Source organism: Gobio gobio, assembly GCF_949357685.1.
Source record: "Gobio gobio genome assembly, chromosome: 20".
Classification (NCBI taxonomy): domain Eukaryota; kingdom Metazoa; phylum Chordata; class Actinopteri; order Cypriniformes; family Gobionidae; genus Gobio; species Gobio gobio.
In genome coordinates this window covers 32,250,566-32,275,193 of record NC_137113.1, presented here as the reverse complement: position 1 = coordinate 32,275,193, position 24,628 = coordinate 32,250,566, and the positions used below count along the sequence as shown (strand labels likewise).

The 24,628-nt window shown below is 45.2% G+C and overlaps 1 protein-coding gene across 6 annotated transcripts in view; it reads right to left on the bottom strand.

The window, feature by feature from the left end:
* LOC307144180 (transforming growth factor beta-1-induced transcript 1 protein-like) overlaps positions 1-24,628 on the bottom strand; it is a 195,775-nt gene that overhangs the window by 88,198 nt on the left and 82,949 nt on the right. For all 6 annotated transcript variants that reach the window (XM_079846275.1, XM_079846274.1, XM_079846277.1 and 3 more), the window contains 2 exons: positions 22,809-22,881; positions 22,444-22,528 (listed from right to left, as the gene is read on the bottom strand). In XM_079846275.1, coding sequence (XP_079702401.1) covers positions 22,444-22,528; positions 22,809-22,881 — 158 coding nt within the window. The remainder of the gene's footprint in view (positions 1-22,443; positions 22,529-22,808; positions 22,882-24,628) is intronic.

Here is a 24,628-nt window from a genome sequence, read left to right as displayed (position 1 = left end):
CAGCGGACCAGAGAACGCATTGAGAGTGTGTAAAGTTTAGGCAGTTCTTAACTTTATGCAAATATCAAGTGAAAAACGCGGGGGGCAGTCAATCGCTGTGAGGTTCATGTAGTGACATCTATCTTGAGCATTTAAAAATATGCAAGTTGCATCTGGACAGGGACAGGTGTACTCATGCTGGTTGTTCGACAGGGAGAGCTCTCGCAGCATCTGACGGGAGATCAGTACTCACAGCATCGGACGGGTAAGCTCAACCGTTAGTTGAATTGGGATGTTGATGCTGGCTGTTCGATCAGAAGGGCTCTCGTAGCTTCCGACGGGAGCTCAATATTCACAGCATTTGATGGGTGCTCACGTTTGTTGTGCGACTGGAAGGGCTCACTCAGTATCCGAAAGGAGCTCAATACTCAAAGCATCGGATGGGCAAGCCCCACCAGCAGTTGAACAGGAATATAGTTTGGCTGTTTTGACCGGAGGGCTCTCACAGTGTTCTACGAAAGTCCAATACTCACAGCATGAGATGGATAAGTCCTGCCAGCAGTTGAAACGGCAGCAGTTGCATATAGGGGTGAGTTTTTCTCAATTGCAGGGATAGTTGGATAAGCCAAAGTGTACAAAGGGTGCAGAGAGCAGATTGGATGGGCTGACAACTGCGCAATTCAGCCGAATGTCATCAGATGGGAACAGCTCAATCTCTGACAAATAGCGGCAATTAGGCAGGTTCAAGTCCAAGGAACATAGGTGAGTCTATGTATAAGGCCTCCTCTCGTGCAGATTGGGTAGATCATTTGAATGTTCTCCTCCCGAACTTTGTTAATAAAACATCTTAAAAATGCAGAGAGAATTTATAGAAAAAGTGAAGATTGGTCAGGTTGCATGCTGAGACGGTGGCGCCATCTTGTGAGGATTACTCGCAGCTAAATACTGAAATTGATACCTGCCTTATTGTTTGCTTAAATCATTGAAATCTTGAGGGTGATAGAATGATATGGAGACGAGAAAATAAAAAGAGAAGGGACCCTACCGGGATAAACTAAATGCCAATGCCAAGCAACGTTATTGCTCGGTATTGGACTATAAACAACCTAGAACCATATGACTTGGCAGCCAGAGACCCCAAAGCACTACCTCCACTTACATAACCAGACATTGTGAACTACATTGTTTTTGCATAAACTTTGCGTGTTACAAACTGAATTTAATCAACATTGAATAATAGTAATAAGCAGCAGACGTTAGTGTGAGGCTGCCTCCGATAGCGTCGCAGTCCCAGTCCACACTTCCTTTTCCATTTGCCTTTATCTCTAACTATCTACCCTACCCGTGGCCAAATTTCACCCTCCAGCTTCCTTCCTTTGCTTCTCTCTCTGCTCCTTCTCCGGGCCCAGGGGCCGAAGTAAACGTGAGGCTGCCTCCGCAAACAACCTCAGCCCCGCCCCGCCCCTCCCCTCCCTCCTAACACACTGCTCCAACCCCAGTACCTCACTATTCAGAGCTGATCTTCACCCTTCACTTGGGCACAATGTTCATTTTAGCTATAGGGCTGCATGATTAATCAAAATTAAAAAGAAATCTCGATTTGGCTTAGTGTGATTGATAGTGATAATAAATCTATGCACAGTGTGTTAGTGAAGAGCGGCTCTGTGATCAGTAATAAATGCTGCTCCAGCTCTGAAAGAACTGCAATTTTGAGTCACTTATATCGTGCATTTGAAAAAGCAAAATGCGTCAAACATCATCTACCCAAACTTGTAATGTGAAACGTTCATAAACCTGTTGTCCAAAAAATACAACATTTAATAGATTACACTTTATTTTAAGGTGGCTTTGGTACACTGTAATTATACATTTAAAGGGTAACTTCAGTGATTTACCATTAGGCTTTGTATCAGTAGAAACCCGGTAGTATATTCAAATGATGGTACTTTCCCCCCTCATATCCCCCTGAGACAAGAGAATTATGCAGTTTATTTCTGGAAAAATTCCTCCGATGACGCAAATATCGTAATTTTGCATCATCAGAGGATTTTTTGGCCAGAGGCTAAAACTACAGCCACTAGATGGAGCTGTTCCGCATGTTATCAACCCGCCCATAGGGGAGAGATCTCACTCACAGAATGTAAGACACAGACGGCCGCACAGACCATCATAATAACGGAGCGCGGTGCAAAGTAAAGTGAGTGTTTCAACTTTTCAATGAATATCTGTGATAGTTTAGCTTCCATATGCGATCTGAAAACGTGCCAGACTGGCGCTTAACGTTACCTCAGTTCTGCTCTTCGTGATGAAGGAAATCTGTGACGTGACTTTCGTTCGGCTCACTCACACTTTATTGAAAAGACACGTTCAGTTTTTAATTGTAGTGTTTATTCTCTAACTGAACGAAAAGATTGTATTACTATGAAGGTCAAAGCGACGGTGTACGGAGTGGCCTCCGAAGCAAGTGCAGCGAAGCAAGTGCATTCTGGGAGTTGTTGTCTTTCATCCACATGAGACAAAAATACATTTTCTGTCTTTTCTCAGTCTAGAAGGCACCAAATTCAAAAATAATTTCACATTTCTACTGCATAAATGACCCAGTTTAAATCCAAAGCTTAATGCTAAATCACTGACGTTACCCTTTAAGTACAGAGTAATATTAAGTAAATACATGTACTTACTATAGGGTTAGGATAAGGATAATGTATGTATGTAATATAGTTATTACTATAGTAACTATGTAACTGTAACGAACCGCTCCGAGACTCAAAGGTAGAAGATCCAAATGTAGCTTTATTAAAGGATAATCCACACTCGTAGTCATCAAACAGGCAAGAGGTCTTAACATGTAATCAGTGGTCCATTCAAGACAAGAGAGACAGGCAAATGGGTAATTCACGGAACAGGCATAAAATCCAAAACCAAGAGACATGAAACCAGTGAGAATGCTCAGAAATGCAGTATAGACAAACAAGACTTCGCCATGAATGACAGAGTGAACATGGTTTATATAGGCTGAGGTAATGAGGTAATGAGACACTGGTGTAAACAGTGAGTGATGATGAGTCCGGGCAAAGGATTATGGGTAATGTAGTCTTTGATGGAATGACAGTCCGGGTTGGAGTGCCCTCTGGTGGGGATCACGGGCACTCACACTGGTGAATTCTGACATAGCCCCTCTCAAAGGAGTGGCTTCCAGACGCTCCTAAAATTGTCCAGGAGGGAGGTGGAGCGGAGGCGTAACCGGGGGCGGGATGGAGGGCCAGGCCCGTGGAGCGGAAGAGGGCCTGGAGACTGAGGCAGAGTAGAAGGCCAGAAAGGAGCAGGCTGGGCAGATGACCAGGGTGGCGCAGGCGGCCAGGGCGGAGCAGGCTGGGCAGATGAACAGGGTGGCGCAGGCAGCCAGGGCGGAGCAGACGACCACCACAGCAGCGCAGTCAAGGTTGAAGACCCCCATGGCGGAGCACACGACCACCACAGCAGCGCAGACGGTCTTGGAGACCCCCACGGCGGAGCAGACGACCACCATAGCTGCGCAGACGGTCTTGGAGACCCCTACGACAGAGCAGGCTGAGCAGGTGGCCCGGTTGGAGTGCTCTCTGGACTCGTGACAGGAGATGGGGTCCTCTTTGGACTCGTGACAGGAGGCAGAGCCCTCACTGGGCTCGTGACAGGAGGCAGAGCCCTCACTGGGCTCGTGACAGGAGGCAGAGCCCTCACTGGGCTCGTGACAGGAGGCAGAGCCCTCACTGGGCTCGTGAGAGGAGGCGGAGCCCTCTCTGGGCTCACGACAGGAGGTGGAGCCCACTCTGTACTCGGGAGAGGAGGCGGAGTCCACTCTGGACTCGGGAGAGGAGGCAGAGACATCTCTGAACGCTGATCTGTGGCTGGAGCCATCTCTGGACGCTGGTCTGTGGCTGGAGCCGTCTCTGGATGCAGGTCTGTGGCTATAGCCGTCTCTGGACGCAGGTCTGTAGCTGTAGCCGTCTCTGGACGCAGGTCTGTGGCTGTAGCCGTCTCTGGACGCAGGTCTGTGGCTGTAGCCGTCTCTGGACGCAGTTCTGTGGCTTGAGACGTCGCTGGACGCTGGTCTGTGGCTGGAGACGTCGCTGGACGCTGGTCTGTGGCTGGAAACGTCGCTAGACTGGCAGGTACTGCATAGATGTCACCTTCCTCCATGACACCCACAGTAAATGTAGAGCCGCTCACCTGAAGGGCATACTCAAGGAACTCACTCAAGGACCCTCGAGGACCATCACAGATCAGTTTGTAAGTGATGGCTGAGTCCATAGCAAAAAAAGTAAATCAACATAAAGTCCGGGAGGTTGGTGGTGTTTGAGATGTTCAGAAAGTGTTACCCATGTTTTTACTCCAAACTCATAGCATCAGTTGAGTGTTTGAAATAACTTCCTTTTGTGAGCTGATGTGGCTTCTTATCTGTCACATGGTGTTTGGGTGTTGGTTCATGTTTAATGTTTTTAGTTTATCGTGTTCACTGTCTTGTTTCCTGGTCTTATCATGTGATTCCCATGCCCTCATGTGATCTTGTCATGTTCTGTCATTGGTTCATTGTTTGATCATTGTTCACAGGTGTCCCTTGTCTTGTGACCTGTTCGTCTCTGAGCAACACACAGCATTTCATCTCTGAATCTGCGCTTTGAACGAATCGGGTGAACCAAGCTTGTTGGACTTGAAGCGAAGATGCACACACTGATCGGTGTATGACAGCGAAGTACCACAAGGCCGATTCAAAAGCATACAGAGCCATCTGCTCTCTAATCGCTCTTGCTTTGTTGTCATACACCGATCAGTCTGTGCAGTGCAGCTTCACGTCCAACAAGCCTACTGATTCAATGGACCATTCATAAAGAGAACCATTTAGGCCTATTTCACTCCTGAATGAATGAATGACTCGATGACTTAGTCATTCAGAATTTCAATATATATAGAGTGAGGAAAATAAGTATTTGAACACCCTGCTATTTTGCAAGTTCTCCCACTTAGAAACCATGGAGGGGTCTGAAATTGTCATTGTCGGTGCATGTCCACTGTGAGAGACATAATCTAAAAAAAAAAAAATCCAGAAATCACAATGTATGATTTTTAACTATTTATTTGTATGATACAGCTGCAAATAAGTATTTGAACACCTGAGAAAATCAATGTTAATATTTGGTACAGTAGCCTTTGTTTGCAATTACAGAGGTCAAACGTTTCCTGTAGTTTTTCACCAGGTTTGCACACACTGCAGGAGGGATTTTGGCCCACTCCTCCACACAGATCTTCTCTAGATCAGTCAGGTTTCTGGCCTGTCGCTGAGAAACACAGAGTTTGAGCTCCCTCCAAAGATTCTCTATTGGGTTTAGGTCTGGAGACTTGCTAGGCCACACCAGAACCTTGATATGCTTCTTAAAGAGCCACTCCTTGGTTATCCTGGCTGTGTGCTTCGGGTCATTGTCATGTTGGAAGACCCAGCCTCGACCCATCTTCAATGCTCTAACTGAGGGAAGGAGGTTGTTCCCCAAAATCTCGCAATACATGGCCCCGGTCATCCTCTCCTTAATACAGTGCAGTCGCCCTGTCCCATGTGCAGAAAAAAAACCCCAAAGCATGATGCTACCACCCTCATGCTTCACAGTAGGGATGGTGTTCTTGGGATGGTACTCATCATTCTTCTTCCTCCAAACACGTTTAGTGGAATTATGACCAAAAAGTTCTATTTTGGTCTCATCTGACTCATCCCATGACTCCTCTGGATCATCCAAATGGTCATTGGCAAACTTAAGACGGGCCTGGACATGTGCTGGTTTAAGCAGGGGAACCTTCCGTGCCATGCATGATTTCAAACCATGACGTCTTAGTGTATTACCAACAGTAACCTTGGAAACGGTGGTCCCAGCTCTTTTCAGGTCATTGACCAGCTCCTCCCGTGTAGTTCTGGGCTGATTTCTCACCTTTCTTAGGATCATTGAGACCCCACGAGGTGAGTTCTTGCATGGAGTCCCAGTCCGAGGGAGATTGACAGTCATGTTTAGCTTCTTCCATTTTCTAATGATTGCTCCAACAGTGGACCTTTTTTCACCAAGCTGCTTGGCAATTTCCCCGTAGCCCTTTCCAGCCTTATGGAGGTGTACAATTTTGTCTCTAGTGTCTTTGAACAGCTCTTTGGTCTTTGTCATATTAGTATTTTGATTCTTACTGATTGTATGGGGTGGACAGGTGTCTTTATGCAGCTAACGACCTCAAACAGGTGCATCTAATTTAGGATAATAAATGGAGTGGAGGTGGACATTTTAAAGGCAGACAAGGTATTTGAGGGTCAGAATTCTAGCTGATAGACAGGTGTTCAAATACTTATTTGCAGCTGTATCATACAAATAAATAGTTAAAAATCATACATTGTGATTTCTGGATTTTTTTTTTTAGATTATGTCTTTCACAGTGGACATGCACCTACGATGACAATTTCAGACCCCTCCATGATTTCTAAGTTGGAGAACTTGCAAAATAGCAGGGTGTTCAAATACTTATTTTCCTCACTGTATATATATATATATATATATATATATATATATATATATATATATATATATATATATATATATATATATATATATATATATATATATATATATAGTAAAAAAACATGAAAGGTATAGTTCACACACACACACACACACACTTCTGTCATCATTTACTCATCCTTATGGTCCAAAAAATTGTTGAACATTACAATTTGTCAAGCTTTACACAATAATGACTTTAAATATCATGTAATTAATTAGATAACATTTTTAGCTTGAAAGCCCTAATATACAGTAAATATATATATTTTTTAATTATAAATTATAACATTTTAACCAGAAAAATACACATTTTAGCCTCCTTCGGTGTTCAGAGGTGCTCAGAACTCAACATCCCCTCCGGCTTCAACCCAAAAAACCATCCTACAATTTTGAATCTATCAATGTTAGACAGTGAATCCATATCTTATTTCATCAAACAAGGCAAAACAGATCAAGCTAAAAAAGGCCACGTCAATTAACATCTTCAGGCCTAGTTCTGAGTTCGAAGCCCACTCCTTGGACAGCATGTCAAATATGTGACCAGTCACGGAAAGTAGGGACACATGTCGGCAGCACAACTTTTGAGCAAAATGAGAAAGAAGTGTTTTTTTTTCAAAATTGGTGATTTTCGTTTTTTTGCAGAATCTGTTAGTTGAGATCATGAAGAAGCCTCTCCGTGTTTGAGATAGCAGTATTGGTATATTTAAAAGCATACAGGTTGAAATCGGCTTGTTTTTCTGAGATTCAAGCATGCAGCAGAGGCGTGTTTCTTTTGTTATTGCCCCAGCCCTCAAAGGGAAGCATGGCTCAGTGTTGCCAAGTCCGCTGTTTTTCATGTCCGCGGGTTGAAGCGACCCCAATTATGTGATATTTAGCCCCGGGAATGCAAATTTTAGTAGGCAACCATGCCAAAAAAACACATATTTTTCCCCCCAAATGCGGAGAATTACCGGAGAAGCTCCCCTGAACTTGATTGATTGATTGATTGAGCTTGTTTTGGGCTAGTTTTGAGTAGCAATTGTGTGGGTTTTGTTGTGAAAACCTGGCAACCCTGGTGGCTGGCCGCGCACAGATCTCTACTGGCAGTGCTAAAGCAATAACGAGCAGCTGATACGAAGTGCAAACCTCTGTAGCAATAATAATCTGATTCAATCCGCCATCTGGCCGGATGGAGCAAGGATGGAACTCCTCACAGCTCTCGTGACTTTCCTAATCAGATCATACATAAACAAAGGGCTTTGTGTGTTGATATGGCTATCTAAGTTAATTAACAACCCAAGGAGCCACAATGTCTCCGCAAGAGAATGGAGCGTTGAATGTTATAGCCCCGAGACATTCACGTGACTTCACGTCCACACACACACTGTTACAAGCACGCCAGGCTCCACCCTCTCACAACCACAACGATCCCTATCACCGGAATACTGAGCACACACACCTGCACGTCATCATCACTGCAATCACCACCTGCACTTAAGCCCCACGCTCACACTCAGTCACCGTCCGGTATCGTTTGCACATGCTACTACTCATGCTTGCTTCCTCGGACTTACCTGACTACATACCTGATCTCCTTCGTATCCTGAGTGTCTCCTCGTCTCGTCCTGTCTCCTGATCCTCGTCTCCTTTGATCCATTGTCCCGCTGTTCTACAATCGAGAAAACATATAGTATCATCAGCATATCCAGCATTCACCTGAATCACTCTGACTCTCACCTCATCTGCTCACATCCTGGTTCTGCAAATAAACTCTGCTTTCACCTACCTCTGTTATCCGTGTCTACTCTGTTTGTAACAGAATACCGGACCAACACAGCACATCACCAGGATGAGCACCCCGGATCCCTTCCAAGAGCTCGTCGACGACGTTCAGTGAGCTCTCCCCACCAGCGCACCTGCACCTTCACCAGCGAGCACTTCCGGAATCCACACCACTGCTTCTTCGCCCCCTGAGTACGCCAGTCCCATGGCCAGACCGGCGCCCTTCTCTGGTTCGGCGGAGGATTGCAACAGATTCCTTCTACAATGTTCGCTGGTCCTGGAGATGCAGCCGCGCCTGTACCCCAACGATTGCGCTGAAGTGGCGTTCATTACATCTCAACTTTCCGGTAAAGTGCTCCGTTGGGCGGAATCCATGTGGTCCACCGACAGTCCAGTGATCCAGACCCTGTCAGGGTTTGTTTCACTTCAAGGAGGTCTTTGGAAAACCATCATGGGATTCGTCGATCGGAGAACAGCTATATCATCTGAAACAAGGTACCTCCACTGTTAATGAGTATGCTCTACAGTTTCGAACCCTCGCTGCTGCTAGTGGATGGAACGAGCAGTCCCTGATTACGACCTACCGACAGGGTCTGGATCTTCAGGTGCGGCTGCATCTCGCTGCATACGAGGATACCATCGGGCTAGAACGCTTCAATCAACTCTCCATCCGCTTCGCCACTCGTATGCAGTCGTGTATCGAAGAACACCAGGGCCAGTCGTCATTGTCATCATTCCTCCGCCGACCAGGTGATGTCAGCAGTCCAGAACCCAACCCCGAGCCCATGCAACTGGAGAATGCCCGACTGACATCGGCTGAGCGGCAGAGACGGCTGACCCAGAATCTCTGCCTGTACTGCGGTCTACCTGGGCATTACATCTCCGAATGCCCAGTCCGTCCTCCTCGACCCATGGTGAGTGCAATCATCCCTTCTCTAAATAAGATGAAGCCACTCACCACAACCGTAAACCTTACTGCTGCTGGAATTTCCCTTTCAGTTACTGCCATCCTCGATTCTGGGTCAGCCGGGAACTTCATCTCGGGAACCCTCTGCCGCCAGCTTAAGCTCCGCACGACTGCAACTCCGACGACCTACCAAATCCAGTCGATAACTGGTAGATCACTCAGTCGGAGGCAGGTTAGTCGCTCCGTGGGTCCCATCGGAGTGCAAGTCGGAATCCTCCACATGGAGCGACTACACTTGCTGGTTCTGGAGGAGTCCACCGCTGACATCATCCTAGGGCGCCCATGGTTAGAGCAGCACAACCCAGTCATCTCCTGGAAGACGGGAGAAGTCCTGAAGTGGGGCGACAACTGCTTCCCAGACTGCTTCCCATCTCCACCGATTCGTCCCTCTCCGCGTCCCCAAGATCTCCCTGTCTGTGCCACGTCCATCGAGAGTCCGGTAGAGAGACGATCGGTGGATGTCCCCGCCTGTTACGCCGCCTTCAGTGACGTCTTCTGTCCCCAACGGGCTTCCAAGCTGCCTCCCCATCGGCCAAGGGACTGTGCCATTGATCTGCTGCCAGGTGAACCAGTGCCCAAGGGGAAAATCTATCCCCTCTCCCATCCGGAGGAGAAGGCCATGGAGGATTATATCAAGGAGGCGCTGGAGCAAGGCTACATCCGTCCTTCCACCTCCCCTGCTGCTTTTCTTCTTTGTGGCAAAGAAGGACGGAGGCTTGCGGCCTTGTATTGACTACCACTCCCTGAACAACATCACAGTTAAGTTCCGATATCCCCTTCCTCTCGTCCCAGCTGGCCTGGAACATCTCCGTGGAGCCACTGTGTTCACAAAGATGGACCTCCGCAGCGCGTATTACCTCATCCGGATACGTGAGGGGGACGAGTGGAAGACTGCCTTTGTCACGCCCACAGGACACTACGAGTACCTCGTGATGCCATATGGACTCGCCAACGCCCCCTCCGTATTCCAGGACTTCATACATGAGGTGCTCCGGGAGTGTCTCCACAGGTTCGTGCTGGTCTACATAGATGACATCTTGATCTACTCCCGGAGCATGGCCGACCATCGCCGTCACGTTGCGGAGGTCCTTCAACGCCTGAGGAATTACCAGCTCTACCTTAAGGCCGAGAAATGCTCTTTCCATCAGCCCTCAGTGCAGTTTCTCGGCTATATCATCGATCACAGTGGCATCCGGATGGACGAGAGGAAGGTGGAAGCCATCCGGTCCTGGCCAACCCCATCATCTGTCAAGGAACTTCTTCAACGATTCCTAGGATTCTCCAATTTCTACCGACGCTTCATCCAGAATTACAGCTCCATCGCCAGCCCCCTCACCTGCCTTCTACGCAACAAGCCAAAGTCTCTGTCCTGGACCCCATCCGCCACCCAAGCCTTCCAGACCCTGAAGGACGCCTTCACGACAGCTCCCCTCTTGGTACATCCCGATCCTGACCTCCCGTTCATCGTCGAAGTTGACGCCTCCACCATCGGGGTGGGTGGGGTCCTATCTCAGCAGCTGGGGAAGCCCAGTCGTCTCCATCCATGTGCCTTCTTCTCCCGCAAGCTCAGCCCAGCGGAAATCAACTACGACATTGGTAACCGTGAACTCCTCGCCATCAAGCTCGCACTGGAGGAGTGGAGGCACTGGTTAGAGGGCGCAAAGCATCCATTCCTGGTCCTTACCGACCACAAAAACCTGAGGTATCTCCGCGAGGCAAGACGACTCAACCCCCGACAAGCCAGATGGGCTCTCTACTTCACAAGGTTCGACTTCCACATCTCGTACCGACCTGGGGCCAAGAACATCAAGGCGGATCCCCTTTCCCGCATCCACGGCCCAGAGGAACGGTCCGAGGAAGAAGAGGAACCCATTCTCCCTACGAAGCTCTTCCTTAGCCCCATCACCTGGTCGGAGGAGACCTTGCCCTCTACCAATGCCTCCACCAACATGCCGCCGGGCTGTCCTCCAGGCTTGCAGTACCTCACACGAGCACAACGCATCCCTCTCATTCACATGCTACTACTCATGCTTGCTTCCTCGGACTTACCTGACTACATACCTGATCTCCTTCGTATCCTGAGTGTCTCCTCGTCTCGTCCTGTCTCCTGGTCCTCGTCTCCTTCGATCCATTGTCCCGCTGTTCTACAATCAAGAAAACGTATAGTATCATCAGCATATCCAGCATTCACCTGAATCACTCTATCTGACTCTCACCTCATCTGCTCACATCCTGGTTCTGCAAATAAACTCTGCTTTCACCTGCCTCTGTTATCCGTGTCTACTCTGTTTGTAACACACACCCTTTGTGCGAATGAACACACACACACATAGCGGAGCACGCTGAACTGTCCAAACACACACACACACACGCGTTATTTGAACCATGTGGACCAAAACTGTCTCAATAATGTTCAAATATATATATTTTGTTGATTTAATGTCTTTATATGATGTATTAGAATAACTAGGATGTTTACTGTATGTAAATCCAACTCTGTACGCCAGTAACTGTGGAAATCCTGTAACTCTGTATCCTCAAATCGCAGAATAACAGTGTGTGGTATCTCTGTTATCGCAGAGACCCAACTGTACCGAATCTTGTTCACAAATTACAACAAGATGCATTATTACAGAAGTACCAGCTTTCTAAGAATAGAGGCTTAAAATGATGACCCAATTGATTAACCAAGAGGAGGGGTATCCAAAAACAATGGAACACTCGCGCCTTCTGTCTCCACGGAAGTGATTGGATCCCTCCAACTCTCTGGGTGTCGGCCATCCCCTCTATAAGAATGGAACCGACCATTAACTCTTTGCATTCCGCCACAATGAGGAAGACCACCCCGGCATTCTGCCACTGAGAGAAGGACCCCTTTGGCATCCCCGCCACGGAGAGAGAAACCGGCAGACTTCTGGAGCGACTTTCCTAAACTTCAAAGAAATTCTCCTGGGACCCGCAAATCCTTAGCGAACTTCCCGATGATTCAAACTCAGACACTTACACGAGAAGCCATAGTAATGCAAGTATTCTATTTCACAATCAAACTGCTTGTAAAAGAATTAGCTTGTCTGAATTATACCTGATTCATGGGACTGTGAATTTCTTGAGGGTTCTGGTGAAATTGCGGTGAAGCTGTCTCTCTCTCTCTCTCTCTCTCTCTCTCTCTCTCTCTCTCTCTCTCTCTCTCTCTCTCTCTCTCTCTCCCTCTCTCTCTCCCTCTCGTTAATTCTCTCTTTCCATCATTCTTTTTCCTTTTATATTATTCGTTAAGTTTGATTTTTCCTTGTTTGTACCATATCGTTTGTTTTCTCCTACATATATATGCATATTTACCCCCGTGTGACTCGTAGCTTTGTATTCTGTAGTTTTATTAAAACCCAATAATTGCATTAAATTGAATCCGTATTGTTTTGCCTCACAAATTTCGAAGTCAATGAGACGTAAGATTTTAGCTACCCATTTAAGCTTGATTTTCCTGTATTACTACTTCAGTAATACAAATTGTACAAACATAAGAAATATTATTTGTCCTGATCAAGCAGATTAATGTTTCTTAAGGTTTGTAAGATTGATAATTGATGAAGAAATCAATTTGGATAAAGGTTACTTTTAAATGATTAAAGGTTCCGTTATACGTTAATATTGTCTGTACAACAAGCAAATCATATTCATAGACTCATGAATATTTATACCATTTGAATTAATTATTCCCCGAAACTCATTGTTGTTACATTCTGGTGGAGAATGCGGGCACGTTTCAAACTTTGTTTTTGTGAGCAATATTTTTATATTCATATTCATGTGTATTTTTGGGTATTAATATTATGCACGCGCATTTTCGTTCGTTTGTGTGAACTGTGAGACAAATCGTGCAAAGCGAACTCGGTTTACTGACTAAGGCACAACGCCTAACTCAGTTTAAGCACATTAACAGATGCTAAATTGGCAATATTATATGTCCTACAGAGATAACGAAATCTCTGTACAGTGCATGCGTAAAATTGATTTATCCCGTTTGATTTGAACGAAGAAATCTTCTTTCAAGCGGAAGATTGAAATTGAGCGAGTTTCCTCTCTTCAATAATAGGCCTAATATAATATTATATCATTAAGATAAACGATAACTCCTGGTTGAACATTGGCATAGCTAACCAAAAGTGAAAACCTAAAACATTTGACTCATACAGGCTGAATAACCATCAGCCAGTTTGATAAATGTCTATTGGAGTTCTTTTAAATGTGAAGCAAAGCAGATGTTAATTCCTGTATCCACATGTTTCTTGTGCCATTATAGCACAAAAAGATCCGCTGTGGTCTAAAGAGTAATTGTGATTTGTGTTAATTCTTTGTGTGTGCGCGACCATCATTTGATTTTTGGTCCAAGTCACACGAGCCGGTGTTGCAACTCCGCGTGCTAGACACCAGAGGGCACGAGCTCACAGCTCTCGAATTACACTTCATCATAACTTTATCCCGAGCGGGCGCAACAGCGCCATCTGGTGGGCATTTCTCCAAACTAACTCTAGTCTGGGTGGACTCGACTGCGCCATCTCGTGGGCATTTTCGGATAGTTCTACTCTCAGCTATTAATTTTGTCTTGACAAACTTAATTTCCTTCCTAAGTAGAGCATGTGAATTGTTTATTGATTACTGTTAGAAACCTTTTCATTTATGCAATTTTACTAGCATTAGGCAGCAACCAGGTCTCATTCTCGTTGATTAAACACACTTATTTGAATTTGGGTTTAAAAGGAAAAATTAATCTCCTCTAACTTAAATTGAAATTAGGTTCTTAAAGTTACTGACAGTCCACTTGGAAGGAAGGACGCCACCGTGTGGCCGTACCCTGCTAAGTCAGCTTACAGCTCTCTCTCTTTTCCACTTTCTTCCAATTCTGTGTGAAGTGCTTATTCCTGTTTTCCTTTCTGATTATTATTATTTTTTGGTTATTGATGATACTCCAACGTTAACATTAATTGTTATAGGATATCATTTGGACTTGCTTTCTTTTATTTACATTCTCCTTACAGGCTTATTTAAATTAAAATTTTAAACTTGTTTAGAATTTAATTTGAATTAAGTTGGTCTTTTTATTTTTTTTAATTTAATTTTTATTAATATATTTTTTTTTTTTGCTTTTCTCTCTCTTCCTCTCATTTGGGTTAGTTTCATTTTGATAGTTACCAACAGTATCAAAATTGCCTTTTGTTTTATCATTATTTGATAGAAACCTTTGCCTTTTCCTAAATCACTCTCGATATAGGATTTTCCACTTCCTTTTCGCCTGCAACCATAAATCACTTGATCCGGTAAACAATAGAGTCTTAATTCATTTTGATTTCACCTGTTTACCCTCTTTGTGTATTTATTGTAAGGCTCACAAGCATTGGTGGTGAATTGAGAATCGTCTCAACGTGGTCTCCATGAGCAAGGTTGTCCAACTGACGTGACCGGCACCGGCTGCGTGTGAATCTCGGTTTCTTTTACCTCTGTCCGCCGTTGCGGCCCGCAGTGGCGACATCAGCAATTTGACACTCCAAAGCCAGTCAACCAGTTCAGCTGACACACACAAGGCAATTTCTGGGACCAGTACCTAAACCAGGGCCTAATAGGGGGCCACTCTTGAAAAAGAGGGTTCTAGGGAACGTGCCGATTTTGCTGTGCTGGCTGGCGGTTGACGGGTTGGTGTTGTCAGGTTGTGTTTAAAGTCATAAACTGTTTGAGTGGGCGTAACGCGATACAGAGTAACGAAGGACCGAGGACACGGCAGTTGGGTGTTTGGGAACGCCCGGAAGGTCGACTGCGCCGCTGGTTTTCCACCTGAGCGACCTCAACTTGCCCCGGATAAACTAAATGTGATAAAATCCACATTATAAGCCGAATATTAGATACTCCCAGAGTATAGCCTAAACGTTTGGCCCACCTTTCCTCTCTAAGCCGCACCCTCTTCCTAGGTTCCCTACCCCAATAGCCACACATGCTGTGGGCCCTATCAGAAACTCTTACGAAAGGTAGCAGGCTTAGGCCCTTTTAGTGTTTCTCTAACACTCCAGGCGTTCGCGCTTATTTTCCTTTTTATTGCAGACCAATTCATTTTTGTGTTTGTTTTCACTGTGCTCTTTCCTACCTTCACTGTCTGGACTGTCGTAATCTTGTTTCTTTCAGTTCACCAAGAGACCCCAAGGAAAGCAAAGTAATAGAGTGACAACCGAGCAGCCGGCGTCACCAGGTGACCCACAGGGCTACTGCCTGTCAAAGTCTCTATTTAAGGCTGACCCAAAAATTGGCCCGCCTAATTGTCTAACTGTCTACATCAGTTAGCCAAAATTCTTGTCGACAGCATAGTCTGTACAAGAGCTCGTTAACCTTAGAACAAACTTGCATTGGCCTCTTTGTGTGTGTGTGCTGTGTTTCTCTCACCCACAGTGAACCAGTATGTCCCGTTCATCCAGTCCCGCTGTCCCTTGGGATCGCCTAGTGGTATGGCTGGAAGTGATGACGAGCACTGTTCTGTCTGAGGACACCAGTGATCTGCAACAGCTGAGCCAGGAGGAACTGGACACAGAGCTAGACAAGCTGACGGCACATTACCCGACGCAGAGTTACTCTCACAAAGAACTGGCCAAGATCCTCTGGAGCCTCACCCACAACCTTGTCGCCCAGGCACGGCTAAGAGAAAAGAGCCACACCGACCTGGAACAGGAAGCGGCAGTGTTAAAGCTCCAAGCCGAGGAGGCCTGGAGAAACCAGGCCCTCACCCAGCGTCATCTAGATCAGCTACTTCTAGAGACCGAGAAATAGGGTGAAACGGACACAGAACGAGAGAAAGAAGTAGAAAGACTTCGAAAGGCCCTGGAAGATCTGCGTCTGGACACAGACCGCAGAGAGCAGTCGGAGAAAGACACCAGGGAAGAACTCAACGAACAGCTCCGGCGAGGCGAAGCTCTCCTAGAGAGAGCCAACACTGCACTTAAAGACAGAGATGCTAAAGCCAAAGCCTCCAAAAAATACTTGCTGGTTGCCCGAGCCGAGATCAATGAGCTTGTCCAGCAAAGACATGAGCTCAAAGATGAACTTGACCTTGTTCACAGAGAACTGAAACATTCTTATAAACTGCAAAGTGACCCGGAAGGGGGAACGCACCACACAGAGTTTGCCCCGACCAGCTGGTCTGCACCTTTTAGCCAAGAACCAAGAGCTAGAAAGGGGGGTGACAGCCCACTGTTCAGACTGTCACCCGCTAGCCTCCACGAACCCCCGCCAGCAGCAGAGGAAGGGAAGCCCTTCCAGGAAGTCAGGGTCAGCAGCCACGTAGCTCATAAGGACCTTGACAAGCTGGCCAGAAATATCCCTACGTTCAGCCCAGACCCTGCAGGAGGACACGATGTTCACGCCTACTTGCAAGACATAGACTTTCACCTGCAGACTGTCGCTAACGCGAACACTTGGGACAGATTGTACCTACTCAGAATCACGTCTAACCGGGACGTGCGTAGCTTTCTAGACCGCCAACCAGAGACTGTCAAAGCGGACTAATGGCAGCTACAACAAGCTTTAATTCGTGAATACTCTGATCCAGAATCAGACCAGGGGCTCATTGCTGCTGTGGACCTCAGGCAAGGTCGACTTGAAACCCCACAGAACTTTTACAACCGACTGCGACATACCTACTTCGGCGCACGAAACGAACCAGGCATGGAGGAGGACCTCAGCTTCAGAACCCTGTTCCTCCGAAACCTTCACCCCACGATTAATCACCATCTGGGAGTTCTGGTTTGTCCACGCAGCATGTCCACCCAACAGTTAAGAGACTTAGCTCACAAGGCTTACACCAAGCAAAAGGCTATTTCTGAAAAGACTGTAAAACACCCAACCATTTGCCCTGTCTCTGAGCATCGCTCAGAGCTGAACCTAGAGGGCGCCCAACAGAACACAGAACACAGCCCACAGTTGTGGACCCGTCAACAGAGAGTCTAAACCGTTCCAAGCCAGCATAGGGCAGCATGGTCGTGGTAATGCCCATTTAAGGTACTCGAACGAACGCTCTGGATGATCCTGGGACCGGCCTCGCCCCCTCCACAACCAAAAGGGGGGGGTGAACATGGGAAGCCGGCCGGCAACCCAGAAGAAGCCGAACTCTCTCTCCCAGAACGCCAAGCCCAGAAAACCGACAGAGGGGCCACTCTCGACGTGATACTGGTAAGCGCGGATCTGAGCCCACGGCTAACAAGAAAAGTACGGTCGAGTCCGAAACTGCAGAACTGCTGAAGGTACTGAAGGAGTTTCTCCAAAAGAAACCCCGCAAGGCAGACAAGAAGGATGAACCAGACACCGCATGACTGAACCGGACGCCTGAAATCAACCTTCCTGACCTTTCGGCAACTGAACTAAACACCAGGAACATTGTTTCCCAACCACAGACTATCGAACTAGCTGTTGCACCCCCACACGTGAGCAACACCCACCCACTCCAGCTGACGGCAACACTTCCTGACCGAGACAGTGTCACTCCGCACACCAAGGTACATGAAAGTGCTGTTCTGGTTATCTGCGCTCACAATGAGACACAGAACACAGCCCACAGTTGTGGACCCGTCAACAGAGAGTCTAAACCGTTCCAAGCCAGACATATCCCGACTGCTTACCGATCAGCACACAGGCCCCAACACCCAGACTCTTGGGGAACCTGATCGAGAAGGGAATGGCTCGAAAACTCTACCTAACCATCACCTTGGAAAGGGAACTTGAGATTCGAAGCCCTTGTTGACACCGGCTCCGACCTAACGTTGATATCCGTTCAACTGTTTGACAAACTCAAACTTGAAGCACAGAGACAAAATCGCACTCTTAACCTTCACACGTGTAAGCTGAATGTGCAGTCGTACAGCCAAAACGACATCCAGCTAAAAACCATAGCTCCCATTCAACTGGCAATTGGGCCTATGAGTCTTGTACCCAGAAAGTGTACGGTCAACTCGACCCTCGCAACGCCTACAGAGCACACTACCCCCACGCAGTAGCCCAGTACAGCTGTACTTAGCCCCAAACCTGCACATGTGTACCCTGACTAAAGACATTCACTACCTCTGCCCTAGCAAGCCTTTCCTCAGAGACAACACCGAAGGAATCTGCAGACTGCAACCGATGATCAGCGACACCCGCTGCCCTACCGACGCCACGCCTCATACCCAAGTCACGGAGACGCAGGCAGAGATCGTAGGTGACAGGTGGCTCGTCAACACTCCGGTGCGTACCGCTATGCTGATCTACGACCAGCATGACACCGCCACCCGTATCAACTTGCTTGACCAGAGCATGTGAATCCAAGTACCACGAGGGGCCATCCTCCACCTGGACGATTTGGCTTTGTACCATCTTCCGAGTGAAGAGTATCAGTCAGAGCTAGAAATCCCAGCCTTTTTCAAGGACCACAACTTCACCCTAGATCCAGAACTAGAATGGTGGATTGAAAAAGGGGGGCCTCAGCTCATTGACATTGCTCCCCTCGACACAGCCCTCCTAGCATTGTCCAGATTGCCTATCCTGAATACCTCGCCTGTTGTCCAAACCTGGGCCGCAGCTGACACTGCGCTATGTATCTCCATGATCATTGGCAATACCCTAACCCTGGGCATAGCCTTTCTCCTGTACAGGAAGTTCAAAGAGATGAGAACCTCTACAGCCAAACTCACGACAGCTGTGTCTGGAGGTCTCCGATGGAAACCCCGGAGGGAGGGTACCACACCAGAAGCAGATGCGAACCTCATCGAGCTGGCTCCTCAGCCATAACGAACACCTGCTATCCAACCGTCCCGATTCACCTGCCATCCAACCATTGTGATGGGGGTTGTCCGATAATGACCATAGGACATCATCCGACAAAAGGGGGGAAACTGTAGCAATAATGCTCTGATTCAATCAGTCATCTGGCCGGATGGAGCAAGGATGGAACTCCTCACAGCTCTCGTGACTTTCCTAATCAGATCATACATAAACAAAGGGCTTTGTGTGTTGATATGGCTATCTAAGTTAATTAACAACCCAAGGAGCCACAATGTCTCCGCAAGAGAATGGAGCGTTGAATGTTATAGCCCCGAGACATTCACGTGACTTCACGTCCACACACACACCCTTTGTGCGAATGGACACACACACACACACACACATAGCGGAGCACGCTGAACTGTCCAAACACACACACACACACACACGCGTTATATAAACCATGTGGACCAAAACTTTCTCAATAATGTTCAAATATATATATTTTTTTGATTTAATGTCTTTATACGATGTATTAGAATAACTAGGATGTTTACTGTATGTAAATCCAACTCTGTACGCCAGTAACTGGGGAAATCCTGTAACTCTGTATCCTCAAATCGCAGAATGACAGTGTGTGGTATCTCTGTTATCGCAGAGACCCGACTGTACCGAATCTCGTTCACAAATTACAACAATATGTATTATTACAGAAGTACCAGCTTTCTAAGAATAGAGGCTTAAAATGATGACCCAATTGATTAACCAAGAGGAGGGGTATGCAAAAACAAGGGAACACTTGTGCCTTCTGTCTCCACGGACGTGATTGGATCACTCCAACTCTCTGGGCGTCGGCCATCCCCTCTATAAGAACGGAACCGACCGTTAACTCTTTGCATTCCGCCACAACGAGGAAGACCACCCCGGCATTCTGCCACTGAGAGAAGGACCCCTTTGGCATCCCCGCTACGGAGAGCGAAACCGGCAGACTTCTGGAGTGACTTTCCTAAACTTCAAAGAAATTCTCCAGGGACCCGCAAATCATTAGCGAACTTCCCCAACGATTCGAACTCAGACACTTACACGAGAAGCCATAGTAATGCAAGTATTCTATTTCACAATCAAACTGCTTGTAAAAGGTTGTCTGAATTATTCCTGATTCACAGGACTATGAATTTCTTGAGGGCTCTGGTGAAATTGCGGTGAAGCTGTCTCTCTCTCTCTCTCTCTCTCTCTCTCTCTCTCTCTCTCTCTCTCTCTCTCTCTCTCTCTCTCTCTCTCTGTCTTTCTCTCTCTCTCTCTCTCTCTCTCTCTCTCTCTCTCTCTCTCCCTCGTTAATTCTCTCTTTCCATTATTCTTTTTCCTTTTATATTATTCGTTAAGTTTGATTTTTCCTTGTTTGTACCATATTGTTTGTTTTCTCCTACATATATATGCATATTTACCCCCGTGTGACTCGTAGCTTTGTATTCTGTAGTTTTATTAAAACCCATTAATTGCATTAAATTGAATCCGTATTGTTTTGCCTCACAAATATCGAAGTCAATGAGACGTAAGATTTTAGCTACCCATTTAAGCTTGATTTTCCTGTATTACTACTTCAGTAATACAAATTGTACAAACATAAGAAATATTATTTGTCCTGATCAAGCAGATTAATGTTTCTTAAGGTTTGTAAGATTGATAATTGATGAAGAAATCAATTTGGATAAAGGTTACTTTTAAATGATTAAAGGTTCCGTTATACGTTAATATTGTCTGTACAACAAGCAAATCATATTCATAGACTCATGAATATTTATACCATTTGAATTAATTATTCCCCCGAAACTCATTGTTGTTACACCTCCCATATGACAGAAAGTCTGAAGCATTAAAGAAACAACACGATCATCTTTCCCTTGTGCAGAAAGAGAGGGCTGTGTACAACGACATGACTGAAAATAAACATACATACAGGTCCTTGAAAGTGCTTGAATTTATTTTGTGCAAGAAGTTTTCAGGAAGAAATTCCATATTATTCTCTCCGATCCGATAATGTGTTATTTCGCCTACACTTCGTGCACTATGCTTGATTTACGTTTGTTACTTGCATTTACGCGTTACGTTAAGTGTTTCCCGCGTGAGGTACTTTGTGTTGTGTTGCCATGATGTTCACGCGCGCACAAAACTATACGGTACCTCAGCGTTTCACAGACACACCGTGAAATATTGCAAAAATAGACATGAGCCTAAGCTCTTTTCAATAAAATCCATGCAAAAGTTAATATCAGATCATTTTAAAATACAGTATAGGATGTACCGAATATTCTTCAGTTTTATGCAAAACAGAAATATGACAAATAGAATATCAGAATTCTGTCATCTGGCCAAAAATAAATGCAAAAAAAAAAGCTGGACCAGGAAAGTCCTTGAAATGTTCTTTAATTTGAAGTTAACCAAGCTGTGGGAACGCTGTATTAACAACTATCTAAACTGTTTTAGACCTAAAAGAGTCTTTGTAGGCCTATGTTACCCTTAAATGTCAGAGAAAAGAACAAAATATAGAAAAATATAGAATAAATATAAAAAATATCTAGAATTTTATATTTTTTTCTAATAGAAAATTGTACTTTGCATATTATACTATAAAACACATAATTATAGTTGATTTTAGTTTATCATAGTTGATCATAACTAGAGATGAAATGGCACGAAAATTTAATTTCATGATTATACTGACCAAAATGATCACGGTTATCATAGAATCCTGTTGAAAAAGTCCTAATGCTACACAATGCATCCCGTTGGGTCTGTCGTTGCTATGCAACCATGCAGCTTTACAGGGGGAGCTTTACAGGGGGTATGGCTTATCTAAATGAGATGTAAATGAGCCCTATTGTCACTCCCAGCAGGTGAGAACAGGTGAGAACTGCAAAATGTTTAGAGGTCTTTTTCTCCGTATTAAGGTTTTTAAGTGCCTACTTTCAAATGGCCACAACTTCTCCAAATATTATCAGATTTCCATGTGTTACACATCGTTGGAAAGCTTGGAGACTACAATTTCAGAATCTGTGAATAACTCAAAATGCCCCAGAACCGACTAGTGTCCCTACTTTCCGTGACTGGTCACATATGCATATTTTTTACTACATCTGATTATATGTAGTGTGAACTCGTGAAACTTTCTGAAGGATTTTTTTATCCAAACTGCCCCGTCGTTTTAGAAAATAGTACAATGGCGGTCACATTGACTATAAATTCCTCTGCTAATAAGTAAACTATCAGTAAGCCAATAGCAGTTACTAATTATTGAGTTAGCAGTTTGAAAACGTTTATTAATTTTGCATTTCCATCTGGTGGTTCTAGTGGTGCAAACATAACACACATCACATTTAAATGCATAAAAGTGTGTATAAAACATACTGTGCTTTGGACTCTGAAGTCTGACAGAGACGCCATTAGTTTGTCCAGCTCTAATGTAGCAGATGTAGCTGAGGGTTTTGCTGAGCTAGAAACAGAAGAAAAAAAATCACCATTACTGTCTGACAGTCATTAATACTTATTAATGATCTTTGTGAATTTAAGTTTCCTCCAGAATGTTGACATTACTGCATACAAAGACATTTATTTAAATGTCTGCATGGATATGCCATCAGTCAGTAATACTACTACTACTACTACTATCTAGTTAGTATGTAGTTGGTATGTCTCATAAGAGATGGAGAATAATTATACAGAAAAATTTGTATACAGATCAATATATATAGCAAATGTATCAGTGTACTAACCAAGTAGAGGATGGACCAGACTGTGAAGACATATCATCTTTTTTGGTGCAGGGGAATTGAGCCAAAATCTCATCTAGGAAAGACAAAGGAACAACAAATGCTTCAGAGTCAGGGCTCTACCCTAACAGTTTTCTTGAGGAGCACTTGTGCTCCTAATTAAAAAAAATTAGGAGCACAGTCAAAAATTTAGGAGCACTTTCTGATCAATAACACGCATTCCAATTATAACTTTCCCATTACAGGATGATCTTTGTCCCTTTAAATTAATGTCCAGGGGCATTTTTACCATTATAAGAGCAATGCTTTCTAATCTTATTAAATGTATGCATCATCTTTTGTCAATTTCTTTAATTAAAATAGAAAAGTTGTTTTTAAAATGTTAATTTAAACAATAAATTCAGTTAGAGCAATAAGACACAACCAGACTGTTACCCATCTTATTAAATCAGCATAAAAAGATCAATCTTTGCACTGTAGAAGTGGCACAGCAGCTCTATCTGAAGTGGTGTTCAGACTGTTTAATGCAGCTCATGGGTATATAATGTTGTATGAATGTTTTAAATATAAGTTTTTGAATTTAGAAATAGGCTATGTACAAGTTAAACTTAAATGTTAAAAAGATTAAAAGATTTATATTTTAAATAAAAAAGTCCATGCAAAGTAGTATTTGCAAGTATTTTTTCGCAGTCGCACGCAGTAATTTTCAGGCGCAAATGCGCCCAAAATGGTCGCTATGTAGAGCCCTGTTCAGAGTAGTTCCGGAATGGAACGCTTGGGTGCAGCTTACTGAATACAGCTCACTAAATACTGGACACTGCCTACCCAGATAGCAAGGTGACATTAATACAATTTTGAGTTTTGATTCAAACCATCATTTTGGTTGAGAGTATTTTCAATGTTAAAAGTATGTTGGATCATCAAAGAAAACAGCACACGTAGGTGAAAAAAGTGATATTGAACTAACATTGATTTGTAGTTGATTAAATGATCACAAGATCATGCAGATATGTATCACTGTAGAACACCAGTGGGTGTTCCAATAGTTTCTCCAATCCTTTGGGGGCTTGGTTTTGAGGTGGCCCTTCATGATTTTAGCAAACTCCCACCTTGTCACAGTTACAAAGAAAACATCTCAGTTACGGATGTAACCCTCGTTCCCTGAGGGAACGGAGACGTAACGTTAGTGACTAACGAATGGGGGTTTCGCTTAGAAGCCTATCATCTTCGAGATCTTAGAAAACGCCCAATGGCAGTGCCAATGCCATGGGCATGCGGAATTTGCATACGTAACTCGTGGGTATAAAAGGAAATACGTGGCAATATCGCATTACGTTACCTGCTAAGGAGCCAAGACTGAACTCTCGGCCGTTCCAGCGGTACAGTGGATGTGGCAAAGGGACGTTACGTCTCCGTTCCCTCCTCTGGGAACGAGGGTTAAATCCGTAACCGAGACGTTCCCTTTCGTTCAGTCACTACGACGTAACGTTAGTGACTAACGAATGGGGGTCCCAATATAATCACGCCACTCGGCTGTCCTCCAGTGCCCTGCGTAAGTGAGAGTACCCTGTCGTAAGACTAGTATGGACGAAGGACTCCCACTTATCACAGGAATACCAAGGTACACTGGGAAGCATATTCCAGTGGAGATATGCCAGAATGCCTACCCGTAGGGAGGACTTAGAGAGTACACATATGACCCGCTACGGGCTGCATATGTGTTTGATAGCCTCAGTCTGCTTCCGGGCGGCTGAGAACTGTTGGGCGAAGCTCTCAACCGCGCCGCCGAATAGCCCATCCTGAGATATGGGAGCGTTGAGAAA